Source organism: Microtus pennsylvanicus, chromosome 14, assembly GCF_037038515.1.
Source record: "Microtus pennsylvanicus isolate mMicPen1 chromosome 14, mMicPen1.hap1, whole genome shotgun sequence".
In the NCBI taxonomy this organism is placed as follows: Eukaryota; Metazoa; Chordata; class Mammalia; order Rodentia; family Cricetidae; genus Microtus; species Microtus pennsylvanicus.
Genome location: NC_134592.1, coordinates 1,783,948 through 1,803,097, shown reverse-complemented (window position 1 = coordinate 1,803,097; position 19,150 = coordinate 1,783,948). Strand labels below are relative to the sequence as shown.

Sequence of the window (19,150 nt, the reverse complement as noted above, 5' to 3'; positions counted from 1 at the left end):
CTGTCTTGTGCAAGTGGATTCATATAGTATCTGTTCTCATGACTAGCTCTTTTCAGTCAGAATCATGGCTGCCAGGCTTATCCATGCTGAATCACAAATCAGATTTCCTCTTTTATGTTGAGTCATATTCTATTATGACACAGAAAAAAAACCCCTACCTACCTGTTTCTGAACACTGGGGCTACTTCCTCCCCTTGGCTAGCATCAGCAATGAGTATGGAAATATCAGCCTGAGTCTTTGCTTTTATTTCTTTGGGGTATATATTTATGAGTATGGTTATAAAGTCACAGCTGTAACTAACCATATACTTCATTTTGAGGTACATTACTATATTTTATATACTTTCAGCAAAGCTAAGGTTTCTAGCCAGTCTAAAATAGAGTGCACATACTTTAATTTCCTCCTTCCATTGCCATGGATTCCCTGCCTCCTTCAGTTCTGGCTCTCTGCCTGGAAACTCTGTACCTGGCTGGATCCAGTGTCCCCTGTCTTCTTAAGTCATTCCTGTACTATGAGTATTGCTGATGCAAGCTTCATCACCATGATTATTGTCATGATAAATAAAGACTTCTGTTCCCTTGGAGACTTCCTATGCCAGGATAAACTTCAAACCACTGTCCCCAGTAGAAGATGGAGGTGGGAGGCTGGGGGATAGTGTGGGGTGTTAAAACATGTGCTCTTGTGAGTTTGTACCACTCCTCTCCACTCTGCTAGACAATGTCTTCTATATAACAAGATTAATGTGAGGTGGGGTCTAAAATTTAAATCCTTAACGACTTGTAATGCTTCTGGGTTTGCTTCCTAGCACCGCAAAATAAACAAGAACCACGCTAAAGGAGGAAGGCACACTGGGAGGTGGGGTTGTAATCTTATCTAGTGTCCTGGATGACCTTAACTGAACAAATCATCGTTGGGAGGGGTACAGAGAGGGGAAGGCCTGAGGCTGAAACACCTGGGAGGTCAAGAGGTGGCTACAGTGAGAAAAGCAGAGAGGAAGAAAATCAAAGTGGGATCAAGTAAGACAAGAGACAGCCCTGTGAGGCTTTGAAGCTTGCTAGAATTGTAGAATATCTGGAGTGCAATGAATTCAGGGGATCTAAGAAGAAAATAGACTTTCAGTTTGGAAAGCTAAAAGTGGGTATGTTCAGAGGCAATTTAAGGGACAAACAACATATTAAAGACTTGGGAAAAGATATTTGGTGGCTGTTATTCTTTCGGTCCCTGCCCTAGCCACGCCCACTCCTTTTTAACCTCTGACCTCGCCCGCCATCGCTCTCTCTTCCTGCTTTCTCTCCCGGTGTACACACAGGGCTTTGCCTCTCTCCTTCTCTCTCTCCCTCCTTCTCTCCTTCTCTCCCTCTCTCTCCCTCCCTCCCTCTCTCCCTCTCTCTCTCTCTGTCCCTTTTTCTCTTTTTCTCCTTTTTAATAAATACTTATGGCTATTTCCTGTGTTTATATGTCCGTTACTCAGCGCCACCACCAGCGCGGGGCATACCCTCCTGGTGGGAAACTGTAGCTGCTTGCTCGGGTGCCGGACTCTAAAGCCAGTGCCCGGCACCGCTGAGGACCCGCCAAAGTTTGCTGCTGCTCTGTGAGCCCACCGGGCGGGGGGGGAACCCCATATATTTTTAAGAATAACAAATGGTGCCGTGACTCGGATGATTGACGCACCCCAGACTTCTCCCCAGGGCTGGAGTTCCGGCTTTAGGCACCGTCCAGGACTCTGAGCTCCCTCCTGGGGCAGAATCAGGACCTGAGGACCTTCTCTACAATGACCCACGTGTTCCATCTGCCTGGATGCAGCTCCTCCAAACAACAAATCAACTAATCCTGAGTGTCTCCATCTCGGCCAGCTTAACCATCTTTTTTAACCCAAGGGATTGACAGTTGAGCTCCCAGCAACCCTTCATGGTTTTTAGGGATGGGGGGACCTCCAACCGAGGGCTTTCAGGGCCTCAGTTGTTCCCTTCGCTGGCATTCAATTTGGCTTGTCTCCTGTGCTAAGCCCGTGCCTGGGATGGCGTGTCCTTAGCCAGCCCCTCAGCTCACCCGCGCCTGGAGGCCCGGGGTCTCCAGTTCTCCCTCTTTTTCTTTTTCATTCCTTTTCTTCCTTCTTTTTGTTGTAACTGCTGCTACGGTGCAGTGCAGCCTGACCTAGGCTGAATCCCTCCTGCCCGCGAGTCGATTCAGCTAGGTTATAGCCCTCCCCATGGAATCGAACGCCTTTTCATAGGGCCTGGGTGTTCGTGCCATCTACATCTCACCTTAACAGGGAGCCGTTCTCGTTGTAGGCTTGAGGTGCCACGGTTTTTGCGGGTGTTTGCACGGCCTTGACCATGGGAGCCAAGCCATCCAGACCTGTCACTCCGGCCTCATGCTTTAATGCCTTACACTCATAATAAGTGGCCCCATTAAAACTATACACAGCCATTTTTCGGTTCCAGCCTTTTGACCCTTCCCTCTGCAGCTTTTGTTGTGGCACGGCAGGCTCTCCAACAGGGCAGACTACACGTGGTGGTCGCCATCTTGTCTGAGGGCCAGATGGGTCAGGTGACTTTTTCCGCCATCTTGGCTGAGGGCCAGACCACGTGACCACGCTCTCCTGGTTTTACCCTGCCTCTTCACTAAACTCCTCATGCTAACTCTGTTAAATGCGTTTTGAGCAATGGTCAAATGCCTTTGACAGGGCCCGTCAGAGGCGTCCACGTTGTCCAATTCTTGTTCACTCTTTCTATGTATAATAATTATTTATTACATCTCATTTCAGACTACAAAACGTGAGTCTTATATTTTAGACTGATATGTACCTTTAAGTCTCTTAAGCTGTTCTCTACCATTGTCAGTTCTGCCACTAACCTTATATTACAAGCAGTTCTTTCCCTCTCTCTGCCTTTTTACAAATGTAAATCTTACCTGTTGAGAGCCAGTGTGGTCAAGCTCAGACCCAACTTTCCAAACAAATTCTATACTATAGTTATACCTGATAAACAGCCCTCAACTGCTCAGAGATCTGGGGAATGTGATATTTAAGTATTTAATTATTAAAAACTTTTCACAACAACAAAAAAGAGACAGGTTGGCTCCTAGCAGCAGCTCTCTGCTCCCTCCAAAGAAGACAGAAGACAGACACGTGCAGAACAAAGTCCTTCTGCATTTCGCTTCGACTGCAGAGCACTGACCATTGGGCAAAACTGCCTTTCGTTTAAAATAAAGACCTCTAGACGTGGACAGAATCGCTGGAATTGACAGCCTATCTGCTCAGGTCAAGGTAGGCCTGTCTTCCTACAGATTTCTTAGCCACAGGGTCTTCTGCAGCCTGGCAGGTCGTGTGCTAAACAGCAAAGGTCAAGTGCAACCTTCAGCGATCATGGAGGACCCAAAAAAGAGTAGCTCTGGGTGCCAACCAAGTAAGTTCTCTGTCATTTTTTAATCAGTAACTCAACTAAAATCTTATCCTTCTCAAAGATCTCTGACAGTTTGACAGATGAGAGGTTTTGCAAGGTGACCTCACCAAACAAATTTCAAACCAAATTTATCTCTTATGCTACAGTCATTATATGTCTAAAACTTCTGTTTTCACAAGGCCAAGGAGTTCTCGTGAGTTCCAGGGAGCCAAATTAACAAATCCATTTTAAACAGGTCAGATACCCCCTCAATCCCCTGGTCTTAATTTTTTTTCCCTTAATTTCATTTTGTTCTTTGTTCTGCCAATACCTTAAACAGGATAAGAGAGCCATGCCACAGACACTGGTCAAAAGCAAAGAGACCAGCTATGCCAGGATGTTCCCAGCACCCAGCCTTCTCCCCCCTCCCAAAGACAACGCCCACAATCAGCCGGAAGCAGTCTGGAGAATTCGCTGCCCCAATTCCTTCAAACTGGAGCATCTAATTGGCTTTTTTATTAAAAGCAAGATGTGGGAATGTTATTCTTTCGGTCCCTGACCTAGCCACGCCCACTCCTTTTTAGCCTCTGACCTCGCCCGCCATCGCTCTCTCTTCCTGCTTTCTCTCCCGGTATACACACAGGGCTTTGCCTCTCTCCTCCTCTCTCTCCCTCCTTCTCTCCTTCTCTCTCTCTCTCTCTCTCTCTCTCTCTCTCTCTCTCTCTCTCTCTCTGTCCCCTTTTCTCTTTTTCTCCTTTTTAATAAATACTTATGGCTAGTTCCTGTGTTTATATATCTGTTACTCGCCGCCACCGCCAGCGCGCCGCGTGCCCTTCCGCTGGTGGGAAACTGTAGCCGCTGGCTCGGGTGCCGGACTCTAGAGCCAGCGCCCGGCACCGCTGGGGACCCGCCGAAGTTTGCTGCTGCTCTGTGAGCCCGCCGGGTAGGGGGGGGAACCCCATATATTTTTAAGAATAACAGTGGCTCTTATAACAATCTAAGAGAATATGATGGCTTGCGTTAGGCTGCAGCACCAGAAGTGGCAGAAACACCCCGATTCTCAGACTATTCTGAATGACTGCTCCCTGACTTGAACTGTTACTTGAAGACAGCAATAAGGACTGAAATGAGTGTGGCAGCCAGATGATGTGTGTGCTGCTGGTCTCTCTTTCCTGGGAATGAGGATGCCTGACGTAAGCTACCGGGTTCTGGAAAAAAAGATGGGAAATTCTAAAATTAGACAGAGGCTCGATGAGCCAGATCAAGACTTTGTTTCTCATCTTCTACAGGCAGTTGGTTGCCTTATGGTGAATGGGTCGGCAGAAATACTTAGTGTTAGCCATCAGCATGTGAGAATGCTAATGCTGCATGCCAGACTGCCATCCATCCCTTTAAAAAAGGAGGTATTAATGATTACATCCACCCTTATGCTGATATTGGGCCTTTGCATACACAAGGGTTAACTCTGGCTATGGCCCTCCAAGGGCAAACAATGCCTCAGTTATTGGCATCCAACAAGGAAAAAAGGAATGAAGAATGACAAATATCCCAACTTTATGTTAAAAGTTTGCTGTCGATGCTTTGAAAAGCACAAAAGTTGTTTCCTCTTGCCTTTATTGTACATTATATGGATGATATTTTGCTTTCTACAAAATAATAATGACGATGACAAGCTAAAGAAAGGGTCTGTTTTAAGCATAAAAATTGCATTAACTTTAATAAGTTTGTATGCCTTACTTAAGAATTAACTTTTTTGTTTAATACTATAGCATTGGCATTTGCTATTTTATACCCCTATGAAAAGGTTAAAAGCTGACAATGCTCCTGCATATACTGTCAAACCTTTCCGAGAATTTTGGTGACAGTATGATATAACCCACATCACAGGCATTCCATATAATAGCCCTCAGGGTCCATCTGCTAGCATCCAGGCACCTTGGCCCTGCCCCCTTGGGAACCTGGCACAGTGCATCAGGCCCCGTGCCTTGCATCACACTTGCCGCCATGGCCAACAGTAACCTGTTCCTTTAAGAGACAAGCAGGCAAGCAGGTCTTTGCCTCTCTCTTGCTCCATCTTTCTGTCTTGTGTTGTCATCCCTGTCACCTCCCCTTGTCACCCTCCCCCCTTACCCTTCTCTCCATAGGACCCCCTAAAGGTCCTGCACGGTAAATCACAGCACATCTTTTAAGAGCTAATGAACGACTTAAACATAATTTACAAATAGAGAAAGGTGAGTGAGGTAGTATGGATACTCCCCACAATATTTTATCTTCTACTTTACATAAAATTTGGACAAGGATAAAGAACACTTTAAGATCCCTCTGAAAAAAACTCAGGGTCTCTGTTCTTTGTGGAGATGTCGTGTCTGGCCAAACTGAGTGGCCCAGCTCCATCAGGGCTGTGTGTCTTTTGCCCTCAGGGAAGCTAGGATACCTGAAAGACTGATGCAAACTGAGGAAGAGGTACAGAGAAGCTTTAAAGAGGCTACAGAGGCTCCGTCTGAAGAAAAGGAAGGATATGGAAAAACAGAATCAAACCAAAAGAACAGAGCCTCTCTACCAAAATTGACTCAGAAATTAGTGTCTGAAGGAATAACACTGATCAAGTCTAAGGGGAAGCATGTGCCTGCAGAATTGCTGGTTTTGCTGTGTATCTCTGTTGCGCGCATCTGTTCCTGCTGAGCCATACTGAGCTATGGATCTGGTCCTCCTGTGCGTCACTGTGTTAACTGGGGAGAAAATAGCATTCCTGTTTATGTCAATGACTGAGAAATCGTGTGCCTCCAATGCTAATCATATTGTTCCCCCAAAATGGTCACATGACAATTTAAATATTGATAGCCAAGGCTTACACAGCAACAAAACACTTTTTAAACTTTGTCCTGGAACTCACTCTGTAGGACAGGCTGGCCTCGAACTCACAAAGATCCACTTACTGCCTCCTGAGTGCTGGGATTAAAGGTGTGTACCACTACCACCCGGCACATGACAAAATACTAACTAGTCAATATTCAAAGTTAGATAGATTACCTTCCTCCACATTGTTATGGTTATTCCCACAGAGTTAAAAACAGATAACCGTCCAGCTTTTACTAGTAGAAATTTTAGGAAATGCTGGTAACAATGACAAACGCAACATATCACTGGAATTCCACAACCCACAGGGTCAAACATTTGTAGAACATACACAGTCCACCCTTAAGAAACAACTTTTAAGAAATAAAAAGGGGGGATATTTCCTGAGATTATCTCACTAACTTTAAAATTTTTAAATTTGCCCCACTGGGAACCTATTACGTGAGCTTCCTGGCATCTTCGGGATGCTCAACCTATATGTGGCCATTGTCTATCCCATATGGTATAAAAACTTAGATCATTGGGTATCAGAATAAGACGTTTCCTAAGTAGTTGTCTGAAATCTCCAGATGAGGACTAGAAGAGGGTTTTCTGATGCCTTGTGGGGCATGGATCTTTGTTCCTGACTGCACAGCGTGCTTGCATCTAGAGTTCTACTTGTGCCTGTTCATGCTTATCTTAGGATGTCAATGACGCCAAACAAGAATGAATATCCTAAAATTTAGAAAATAAAAAGGGGGAAACATCAAAACATGGTCAGAAGAATGGCTCATGGTGACAATGCCTTGGGGAATTGTGAGAGAGGTTGCAGGAGAAAAGGCAGAGGGCCTTTTACCTCAGGTGCATCTTGTTCCCTGGATTGTTCTTGGACGTGATTTCATGCCACCTATGACAAATATTTACATTTAATTTATAAGACATGTTTACTCTTGTTGGATGTCAGAATATAGCAACAGAATCCAATCTGGTCAGTGTGCCCTGGATATGGCTGTCTGCCTTGCGTTCATGCTTTCCCAGATAGAATCCATACTATGTTCCAGGTGATTGCCTTTAAACTGGTTTTTCCTGAGAAAATTCTGGGAAGGGCTGCTGATGTGGGATTTCCCTCTGTATGTTGTGAATATGTTTTATTACCATTGGTTAATAAAGAAATTCCTTTGGCCTATGGGTAGGGCAGAATATAGCAAGGTGAAAAATCCCAGAAAAGATAGAGGAGGAAAGAAGGTGGACTCAGGAAGATGCCACGTAGCTGGCACAGTAGAAGGATGTCAGAACCTTACTAGCAAGCCACAGTCTCGTAACGATACACAGACTAATAGAAATGGGTTGCTTTAAGAAGTAAGAGTTAGTTCATAAGAAGCCTGAGCTAGTAGACCAAACATCACTGTAATTAATAATTAATATAGATTTTGTGTGATTATTTGGGTCTGGGCAGCCAAAGTGCAGTCTCTGTTTACAAATGGTGCTCACTGTCTGGCATGGATCCACGTAAGGCCTAAAAAAGCTTAAAAAAAAAGAGAGCTTCTAGACTTACAAAATTGGAGCTTCTTGGTAGCCATATATCTAGTGTAGAAAGCATAAAATGTTTTGGCACCATAAGTCCATACGCTCAGCACAAGCCCAGAGTGAACAGTTCTACCAGGAAGACAGTGCCCAGTGCTTCGGTGTCAGAGCTGAATTTCCTCATCATTTTGAGAATAGAATTCTTCACTAATAACTACGAGTACAGAGAGAACCACTGAGGGGAGGGTGCCTGTCCGCCTGCAGTAGTCACAGAATGGCTTGGGCAAAAACATAGAGACTCTAGCACAGAGAAGACAAGACAAAGAAAATAAAAAGAAAAGAGAGGGACAGACAACCAGATAACTCACAATGCCCTAAAAATTGGACAAAGTCAGATTGTTGGTGATATTTAAAGACCAACCTAGAAATTTAGAGGTTAACTAACACACATAGTCTCATGTAAGAAGTCTTCAGTATCAATGCAAGTTATGAGATTATAGGTGTGCGACATAATTCAGTTTCAGTGGGAATTTTTGTGCAGCTTTAAGGATGAGCTTTCCCTGAATCATTGATTTCATTGAAACTGCAGACTTTCCCTTGGCATGTACTTAAGTTATGGAAACAACCGCTGTGGAAGCTGAGGCGTAACTGCCTGGTGGGGAACACTAATGCACAGAGGACTGAGGATGTCTTGACACCCCAGAAAAGGGTGAGTGAGTAAACGGGGAGGCCATATCATCAATCACAACGGCAATGTCACAAGAAGACCGTGGTCTCGACATCAGATGGACTGACTTCCTGCTCCATAATGGGAGTCATTTAAAACCCCTGCTTCTGCTTTCTCAGCCACACACAGGGGATCTTAAACCACAGGATTTCAAATATTTCAGCTCTTTGATTTTATGTCACCTATGGATGTCAGCATTCAAATTTATGGTGAGCTTTTAAAAAAATGTCATTTTACAAAATACTGTACTTTAATTTGAAATAAATCTTGAAAAATCTTTAATAAATATCAATATTAGTAAGAAAACAAAACGCTTCATGCTACTCAATACTTTAACAATCTGGTTTTGTTTCCAATTGTCTTGCGAAATATACCCTCAAACCATGGAGTCTATACACTTTCACCTCCAGGTGCAAATCACCATTAAAATGAGATAAACAAACAAGATGTTAAAGGCATCATTACAAAAATACAAAGGTAGCTGGCACACACACAGGCCACTGATGTAATTTATTTGCAACATTTTCCCCACGTTGACAGAGTGAAGGATGGCCTCACCTGCTGAAGAAAAGGAACCCACTTGCAGTCCACCAGTTCCCGGCGATACTGTCTTGTGAAGGACCCGACGTAAGACACGAATGCCGCCGTCAGCAGCATATCTCCACACAGTGTCTTCTCTTGAGTTTCGAAGGACTTAATGGACTGACCCCATCGAATCTTCTCTGACTGAAGGATAAAATTACCCATGTGTAATTACAGGGTGAGCCTCAACTCGGCAAGTGCCCAAATGCAGTTACCTGACAAGACAGTTCAGGGCTATGACCTCCGTACCAGCTCTGGGAGAACCGAGCAGAGCTGGGTGGAGTGGCTGCTATAATCTTTTGCATGTCTGAAACCCATCATCACCGCACAGTTCTCCACTCTCTCCAGCCAAGTTCAGCACCATGTGACATGAGCTCGGTCACGTCTTGTTTTCTCTGCTGCACTAACTCTTTAATCGTGATTGGGGTCCTTCTTAACGGGTCAATCAACTGCTGGCCTGTTCCTCTGGGAGAACAGGCCTAAGAATTGCTACTACAAGGAAGTGCTGTTAGGATTTATTTTTTTAAATAAAGACATCTCACTCTATAACCCTGGCTGGCCTCCAGTTTGCTATGCTTCTGCCTCAGTCTCTCTAGAGCTAGCTGTGCTAGCTCCATGCTCAACTGTTAAAATCCTGATAGCAGCTTGGCTGGTCTCCATTCTTACCTCCCCCCCTTTTTTGGCAATAGCACCTTATCGCTTTAACCAAGATTTTTTTTTTCTTAATATACTGGCTATAAGCTGACAGACAAAGAAAATTGTCAAACATCATTCATGTTAATTAAAACATAAAGCTTAAAAGCCATTTATTTTGAATTCTGTTAATTAAAGGATGATTCCAGTAGTAACCAAATTCAGGCCATTTTTCTAATATAATCATTAAATCAGTGGCGGTTCTCTGAGCCATGGTAACTGATGGGCAGCCGGGCCCAGCCAACTTCAATGACAATACACTAGGAACTGTGTTGACATCCTTCTATCTAGTGGGCTGGTCATTTAAATCTGATTTACAGGTTAAGTATGTAGAGCCCTTTATATTGGATTTGTATAAAACTGCAATAAATATGTATGGATTGCCTGAACCGCAAGATACTCCACTAATTTACTTCATTTTGAGGCATGTGGAAAATTAATTAACATTCTAAGGACGTGAACATTAATAGGAGCGAAAATAATCAACAATTTCATACTATATGGAAAGAGAATCCTAAGAGTTTCCTCTTCCCTCTAGGAAAAAAAAAAACCAAACCACAGGAAACATGACTAACACAGGACACAGAAAACTAGAACGTCGGCTTCCTGCAGACCGGAACAGTCCCGGCCGGATGGAGGGTTCCTGGAGCTGGTCTGGTCTTCATCACCATTCCAGCTGCGGTGCACAGACAGGGGGTCCAGCTCTCTAGTCCTCTTTCCTGAATTCATCACTTTTGCTGGGTGGGGGGGGGGGGGGGTGCACGCCTTTAATCCCAGCACTCGGGAGGCAGAGGCAGGTGGATCTCTGTGAGTTTGAGGCCAGCCTGGTCTACAGAGCTAGTGCCAGGACAGGCCCTAGAATTACAGAGAAACCCTGTCTTGAAAAACAAAACAGAACAGAACAAAAAGAACTAGAATTCCTTCCTTTCCTTCCTCAGCCACAGACAATCCATGCTCAGAAGGACTCTCATGCACCTGCCTCCATCTTTGTAGTCTCTGCTTTGTAAGTGATAATAAAGTGTGCCCACTTCATTCTCCAAAACACCTTCGGACTTCGGATTACTAAACACAGACTTATTGGCTGTTGAGATCGTCAATAATTTCATTTCAGCACCCCAGCCGCATAAATCATTACTGACACTGGCTAACAAGGGTTTAAGAGTTGGAACATGTCCTGTAATAAATTTCTGGACAGTTAAAAATCACTATAATTTTATTCTAATGCATTATAGATTGCCTGTAATGTCATCCTGGCTGGGGTGACCCGTTTCTAATTTTGAACAGCTGTTCAGATCAGGAGTTAGGTAATGATTAAATATAAATTGCCTGATTTATTAGTCTGAATGGCTCAGCTTCCAGGTCAATGCTATATAGACAAAATCATCAGTCTTGATGCTTTTCAGAAGTTAACTGTCTCCTGTTCTAGTCAGAAAGAATTTATCCTCAAAGGAAAAGCTCTGACATGTTCAATTAATCCTTCAAAAATATTTTTTTTCCTATTTAACAACACACAAGCTCCCCCCCCCCCCCGTTTTATTGTCTGAAACAGCGTGAGTCCAGGCTTTGGGGCTTTCCCTGCACAGTAAAGATAGTGGGAAAGGCCTGCTTCCACCACACTAGAATCTCTATGGTAGAATCAGAAGCAGTCTGATTACATGACATTTTTTCTAATGTCTGTCACAAATGGGAAACACTGTAACTACTTAAATCTTACTTCATTAAGTGGATGCAGCTATAAGAACTAATAATCTCAAAATTTCTCAAGTGATCTGAAAAGAATAAATCTTCAAAGAACACTATTTTTTTTAAGCAAAAGGTACTCTGACAGCTTATTCATTCAACAATATCTATTAATGACATTGGCCCTGGGTACTAGTCTCTCTGCTGGGACCAAATGGTTCAAAATACGTAAGGCTCCTTCCTGCTGCTGAAAAGTTTGTTTTATATTTGGCATAAAAGAAACACACCAAAAGCAGACACTCCTTTTCCAACAAGACTCGGGAACATTGTGGAAGATGGGGCAGAGAGACTGTAAGAGCCAGATGTTAGAGAGGACCCAGGACAGACATGACCAGAACTCACAGGAGCTGTGGTTGCCAATAGGAGCCTGCACAAGACCCAGCCAATCAGAGCTCCAGCATGGACTGAGGAAGGACTCACTAGGTTCCGCCCCATCTGAGGCGTTTTTGGCAGGTGAGAGCCACTGAGAGAGAAGAGGCAGCTTTCTCCATTAGCGTGGTCCACGGTAGGCTTCTCATGATCCACTGAATGGCCCTACACCTGTGCACATATGGGCAGTTCCAATTAGACTGTGGATAATAAAACAAAAAGAAGAGGAAGAGGAAGAATACAAGCAATTGGGAAGATATGGAAAAAGGTCTTGGAAGAGTTGGAGTAGATGTGACCTAAATACATTGCCATTCATATATGAGGTTGCCAAAATTTAAAAAAAATGTACCTACACATGTATAGACATACGTACCATGGAACACTATGAGAAAGTGCAATATAGAGAAAGTACCGTACAGGTGTGTGTGTGTGTGTGTTTTTTTGTGTGTGTGTGTGTGTAAGAGAGAGAGAGAGAGAGAGAGAGAGAGAGAGAGAGAGAGAGAACTTGAGTAGGGAAAGCTAAGTATACTGTTATGCCAAGTTTGAGCCCTACATGCTAAAGAGATCTTTTGGCAAAAAATTAAGGGAGTCAGCCACCTGTTAGACGAAACCAGGCAGGTCCTGTGAAAGAAAAGTCCGAAAGCCACAGGATGACAGTGAGGAGGACCAAGAAGGCAATGGAAATGGCAGCAAGGGATGTAGAGGCATCCAGGGAGACAAATCACTTAAGCTTTTGGGTGGTCCGTTGGCCAAGGTGGTTAGCTATTGGAGTGCTGGGGTAAAGTGGTAACATGGGCTGACCGAGCCTTCAAACTGCCTGCCGACTGCCAAGGAGTAACAGACCTCAGGAATTCAAGCGTAGTCCAGGAAGACGCTGCTGATGTGGGGCAGCAGGAGGGTGAGAGGCACCGCAACTGTGAAGGGGCTTTCAAGGTAGAAGCACCGATTATATAATGAGTGGGCTGTTTGTGAGATTCTGGAAAGAGCCCATCTACAACTTAAAGCTTTTGGCCAGTAGCAGAGAGGAGAGGCTGGGACTGAGAGTGGAGGCAGCCGGGCCCTGTGCTTGTGCGCTCATGGGCTGCAGTTGCAACAAACTGAAACTGGATTTTAGAAAACAGGTTTGGTATAAGTCTGGTGTGGTGGCTGATGCTTGTACTATCAGTACTTCAGAAGCTGATGCAGGAGAAGCCAGACTCAGTTACACTGTGAGTGTCAGGCTGGCCTTGGCTACAGTGATAGGCACACTCAAAAGTGAGCGTGGGGAAGGGGGACATGGGGAGCAGAGATCAGGCCACTATGTACTCCCCTCTTTCACACCTCCCTTTCATGCTAAGAGAATCTGGTTTTGAATAAGATGACCAAATGTCCAGCCCCTCATCACGTAACTGTGGTTGGATGAGCCAATAATAATCCCCAGCTTTCTAGCTGATTTTGCAGGCAGGAGTGATCATGTAACTGGGAGTCTGCCCGGCCACCGTCCAAGAAGAACAGGTATTTTATAAAACTGTAGTGCATATCCTGGGGAAGTGTGCAAGGCAACAGACCATACACTGGAGCAGCTGTCTTGGGGCAGGAGGCAAAAAGCATGAGGGTCACTGCCCATGTACCAGATACGGAGAAGTATGGCAAGAGAGAAGGGGCACCGCAGTAATCGCCTTAGTGGACACAGCATTGTTTACCCTTGGTACTTTAAAATACATGCGTAAGACAGTATAAACCAGGTTTTCCATCAGCTCCACCTAGGTACGTTCCAATGCTACTGCTGTAGACATCCCAGCTAACAGGGCCGCGTGGTTCTTTACTTACGTACTTTCAGTTGGCATACTTTCAAGCATTCATATACTGACATTGATACGCTACTATCCCGGGTACATTAGGCAATGTACCTTATGCTTAAACAGCATCATTGAGATATATTTTTTACACCATGAAGTTTACTTTTTAAATTATATAATTGAGTTTTTAGTGTATCTGTACACTTGTATAACCTTCTCAAATATACATTCTTACATTTTTCTGCCCCTCTCTCCTCCATAACCTTCAACGGTGTCTCTCGGAAATAATTCTCTAAGCCCCAGCAATATATCCTGCCCTTAACAACCATTTCTTCTTTGGGAACTTCTGTGGTTAGCCCACAAGTATTATGTACAGCCGACAGAGCTATTAGACAAATCCACAGGAATATGATCTGGAGGAGAACCCGTTTTACAGAGCTGCGAGAACACCTGTCTTTTGGATAAGTCACTGTCAATTCTGTAGAATCTTGTGGGATCACGACGTTTCTCCCTTTTATACTACCCCAGCAATGTCAACCTGACCTTTCCTGTACGGGCAACTGGACACCTTCCCCTACCCCGTGAAAGCACTCACTCAGCCAAATCTTTGTTTTCATCTACACGAAACTAGTTCCCCACAGCTATCCTTATTGACAGGGCTCCTTGAGGAGAAAGGAGCGCCAAGCTGAGAGCCGGTATGTCTGCTGTAACAGCACACTAAGGAAGGTGTAATCTCCTGGCCCTTTGCTCTATCCTAGCCAACTACTATTTTGTATTTACCCTTCACCTTCATTTCAATTAACACAAGATCATAGCCCAGGAAATTAACTCTTTGTACCCTTACCCCTAGAGATACAGGGAAAAAACCCTAGTCGCTAAAACCAGCCTCAGAGAGAAAAAGTCTCACTTGGGTACTGGCAGGCACCCTGCTGGAGTCGAAAGCAAAATCTCCCCAAAAGAGACTCATTTAAAGCCACCCAGCTAGATGCTAATGCAAATCAAGCCCCCTAGCCTTCCTCCCTAGCCCGCGGGTTGCTATGGCTACCAGCACTGTGTTCCCCTGGTGGCTACCAAGGAAGAAAGCGGAAATGCTCAGAAAGCTAAAGCAGAGCTGTAACGTTTACTAATGATAAACTTCTAGTTACACTTAAGAAATGTAGTTAGTGCACGAAACAGCTTCTTAGAATTCTCTAGTGATTTCAAGGCTTATCCTTAATTAATCCTCCCGATATCCGCAGGGGAGTTCATAGCCACGCCCCTCTGAGATGCAAAGAGCCTCCTTGCCAGATCCTCTAGTTTTTGTGATTCTGAGAAATGCATGCTTGTTAACTGGCTGTATATAAGCTGGAAGCCATGTAGACTGGTAGAACGGCGAGAGAACAGAGAGAACAACGAGAAACATCCAGAGAGCATTAGAGAGGCCACAGAAAGAACAAACGGGACATGAATAAAGGGTTTATGTGAATTAGCTTATTTCAGTTTTACCCTCAGACTCTATTAGTCAGATTTTTGGCCTGTTATGGCGATCTTTCTGAACCTGAGAGGTTTAGTGAGTTTATACCCAACATAAGCCTTGATAAATTTCGTATTTCTGAGCCTTTGTTTGCTTGTTAGCAAGGCATTCTCAAAGTTTATCCATATTATAGCACTGCATGGGTATAGTACATTTTTGTGTATCTACTGACAGAATTTGAGTGTTCTAATTTGGAATATTGTAAATACACTTTATATACTATACAAATTCCCATTTTAAGAGGCAAGAAAACAAAGTTGAAGAACTTCAAAGACGTGCCTGGAATCATTTAGCGTGGCATGCGAGAACAAGGACAATTGGGTACCAGGAATGCACTCATGTCCGAGGTCATGTTCTTTAACTGTGTGTATTCATACAAGGAACATTTAATGAGAATTACTCAAAGACTTTTATCTAATAGGAAGCCATTCATATTAGTGTGCTAGTCACCCATAAAAAGAGTGAACACCACAAACATAACCAGTTAAGTATGGTCCGCTAGTAGAAGTCAATGGCAGACTACCTAGCAGCTGCCTGAGTTCTGTATTCTGTCTTAGGGAAAACACCCAAAGAGCGAGAAGAGAAAAAGAAGAAAAAATAAGTAGATAACCCACTAGCCAGCACACTTCATCACCTCAAAGTGGCTACAAATGGCTAAATCCAGATAAAATTGGTATTTTTTACAATTAAACCTTCATTATAAAGAACTTGTAAATAAAGCATGGACAGGAGTTAACCAGAAACAAAGTCTACAAAGTCAGAACAGCCATGCTGAAGCTCTGGAGCTCATGCTGCAGTTTACAGATCATGGGTGAGAGGCATGGAAGAAGATATGAGGTCAATTGCTGTTCAGTTCTAATCCTGTCACAGATCTTTCTTTTCTTTTGAAAGAGATGTAAGCTCAGTAAACAGTGACTGTGTAAATATCAATGCCTGTCTTTTCTGACTGAAGGTTATGGAGATTATTGAGTTTACTAGCTACATACTAAAAACAAAAATCAGTCCTGGAGAGATGACTCAGCAGTAAGAGCACTGACTGCTGCTCTTCCAGACGAACATGGCAGCTCACAACTGTCTGTAACTACAGTTCTAGGGGGCCCAACACCCCCACACAGACATGAATGCAGACAAAACACCAAGGCACATAAAATATAAAATAAAATCTTTTAAAAAAAATCAACAGATTGATCATTGCTTGCTTTGTTTTGAGATAGAGTCTTTTGTTAGCCACCTGACTTTGAACTTGTTTTGTGGCTGAAGGTAGCCTTGAACTCCCAGATGCAAATGCTGAGATTATAGGTATATTATTATATGCCTTCCTGCCTGGGTTTATGGTTATTGGCATCTTCTGGTAACTTGGATCTTTTAGTCTAAGTAATGATTAAATATTCTCTAATACTATCAGTTCTATGTTAGTTAGTTGTAGACAACAAATAATCATAAAATCCAAAGTTGCCAGCCTGAATAACTCAGCGGGAATTTTTAAGAAAAGATAACTTGCCTCAAGTTCGTTTACAAGTCTGTTGGCCAGGTCAATCGTCTTATTGGTTTGATTCACCTCTTCCTGGCACCGAACCTTCTCAGCTGTTGCCTTTTCAAACGAAGCTGTAAGCTTGCTCAGATTCTGATCCAGATCCTAAAAAACGAGTCAAAATTAACTTCAGAGATGTTTTGGTTAAGACAAACATTACAGCCACTGGAAGACACGTGTTGCCATGAAATGAACCCCCCTGTCTCCATAGTACTTTTACCACATATATTTTGAGGAAAAAAAGGAGGCTGTGGGGCTGGAGAGATGGCTCAGTGGTTAAGAACATTGCCTGCTCTTCCAAAGGTCCTGAATTCAATTCCCAGCAACCACATGGTGGCTCACAACCATCTATAATAAGGTCTGGTGCTCTCTTCTGGCCTTCACTCATACATGCAGAAAGAATATTGTATACATAATAAATAAATAAATAAATATTAAAAAAGTATGAATTTAAAAAAAAAGGAGGCTGTGATGATGGGCAAAGTATCAGAGCCACTCCACAAGGTCCAGTAGCTTGCTATATGGGTTTCCCAATCTTCCAGTAGTAGTTATATTATTTGTTAGTTTAGAACAGAGACCATCTCACTTTGTAGCCCAGGCAGGACTGGATCTCTCAACAGCCTTCTTCTGCCTCTCAAGTGCTGGGGTTATAGGTGAGTGCCCCGTGCCTGCCTCATTGACAGAGGCACTACCTGTGGAGGTTTACCTATGTTCTTCCACTTACTGATTCTGTTCATCTCATCCAGAGCTGAGAATGAAAGATGTCAGCTACTGAACCCCTAACACCTCATCAGTCTGGCTCGACTTGGATTTTCTCTTTGAGAATTGGGTGTTGAGACTCAGACATAATCTCTTGCCTTATCAAAAAACTTGGATGTTTTGATTTGGAGGGTGGCTTCATTTAGAGGGAGATTATCTCCAACTATGGATGCAGAAAAGCAAACTGAAGAGTGTCAGGATCAAAGGCTCATGTAAGGAGAAGCAAGATGAGCCGCCATCAATTCTTGAGAGTTTCTAAATGACATTCTGGGAGTTTTCTCATTTCTTGAGAATGAGCCCAGTTAGTTGGCTATATGTAGACTCTCTTAAATGCCTTAAGACAGAAAGTACCAACTAAGATGTCAGGTGATTATGAGATACCTCACTGTAGTCATCTTGCTACTTGTAAGTTCGAAGGGACCTAAGATTCATAACACAGCTTTTGTTAGTGCATGCAAGGTTCTAAGATCTCTTGCTAATCCGAAAAGAGACACTGGGACCCCTGGAGATGGACTCACAGATGCTTGTGAGCTGCCTAAGGTGGACACTGGGAACTGAACTCAGGTTCTCTGGAAGAACAAGTTCTTCAAGGACAGCTCTTGTCTGCTCAGTGATCTTTCCAGACCCTTATTTATTTACTCTTTGGGATAAGGTCTCAATATGTAGCTCTGACTTCCCTGGGACTCACTCTCCAGATCAGGCTGGCCTTGAACTCACAAAGATCTGCCTGCTTCTGCTTCTCAAGAGCTAGAAGCTAAATTTTTGTCGTAACAAGCTGAAATAGATCTATAATGTTTATTTCCATCTTATTTTCCAGTCAGTCACTGCTGTCTCCAATTCTTATAAACTTGACCTTATTCATTCATGTGTGTTTTGTGTTGCAGAAGCAATGCAAATCATGAAATAGCTGCATCATTGACAAATATAAGCAGCCACGTGGATCCCATCTCAAAAACAAACAACAACAACAACAACAGAAAGTTTAGCTTTTTATAATGCTGAAGCCTGTGTAAGCTATAGCATCAGACATATGGATCTGAGAGTTGAGAGACTCATGTCACTTCCTATTAAACCTTAAACTACTGGGGTTAACTCCATGATTGCTGGGATTGATGAGCAGGTTTCTTATCCATCTGAACATGGGATACCCAATCTGTACTTCTAGGTCAGTTCCCAGTGACACACGCTACTGCTGACCTGGACCACACTGAGAGGCACTACCCTAAAAGAGCCTGGGATGAAGCTTCCTTTATGGTCATCCTTAAGCCTTGTTTAAGATACATGGGAGATGGCTGAGGTGAAGACTCAGGAGCTAAAGTGCTTTCTATGTAAGTGTGAGGACATGAGTGCAGATGCCCAGAACCCAGGGAAGGCCCAGTGCAGCAGCAATCACTGGTGATCTCACCACTCCCTCATCAAGATGAGAGGCAGCCATTAGACACTCTGGGAGCTGGCGGGCCATACCACAGTCAAGAGCAAGCAAGCTGAAAGTGAAAAATGACACCTGGGATTGTCCTCTGACCTCCATGCATGCATGCACTCAGGTGTGTGTGTGTGCAGGCATGCTTGTATGCGTGCGTGTCTGTGTGTGTGTCGGCACCCCCAAAGACAAATAGGTACGTAGGTAGATGATAGAGATAGAGAGATAGATAAAAGATAGGTAAGTAGATAGATGATAGAAAGATGGAGGGATAGATAGATAGATAGATAGATAG

At 43.6% G+C, this 19,150-nt stretch overlaps 1 protein-coding gene across 1 annotated transcript in view; it reads right to left on the bottom strand.

The window, feature by feature from the left end:
• Positions 1-19,150, bottom strand: part of Dnah11 (dynein axonemal heavy chain 11) — a 315,059-nt gene that overhangs the window by 77,578 nt on the left and 218,331 nt on the right. The window contains exons 62-64 of the mRNA XM_075947535.1: positions 16,647-16,781; positions 9,029-9,196; positions 1,763-1,765 (exon numbers count right to left, since the gene is read on the bottom strand). Of these exons, the coding sequence (XP_075803650.1) occupies positions 1,763-1,765; positions 9,029-9,196; positions 16,647-16,781 (306 nt within the window). The remainder of the gene's footprint in view (positions 1-1,762; positions 1,766-9,028; positions 9,197-16,646; positions 16,782-19,150) is intronic.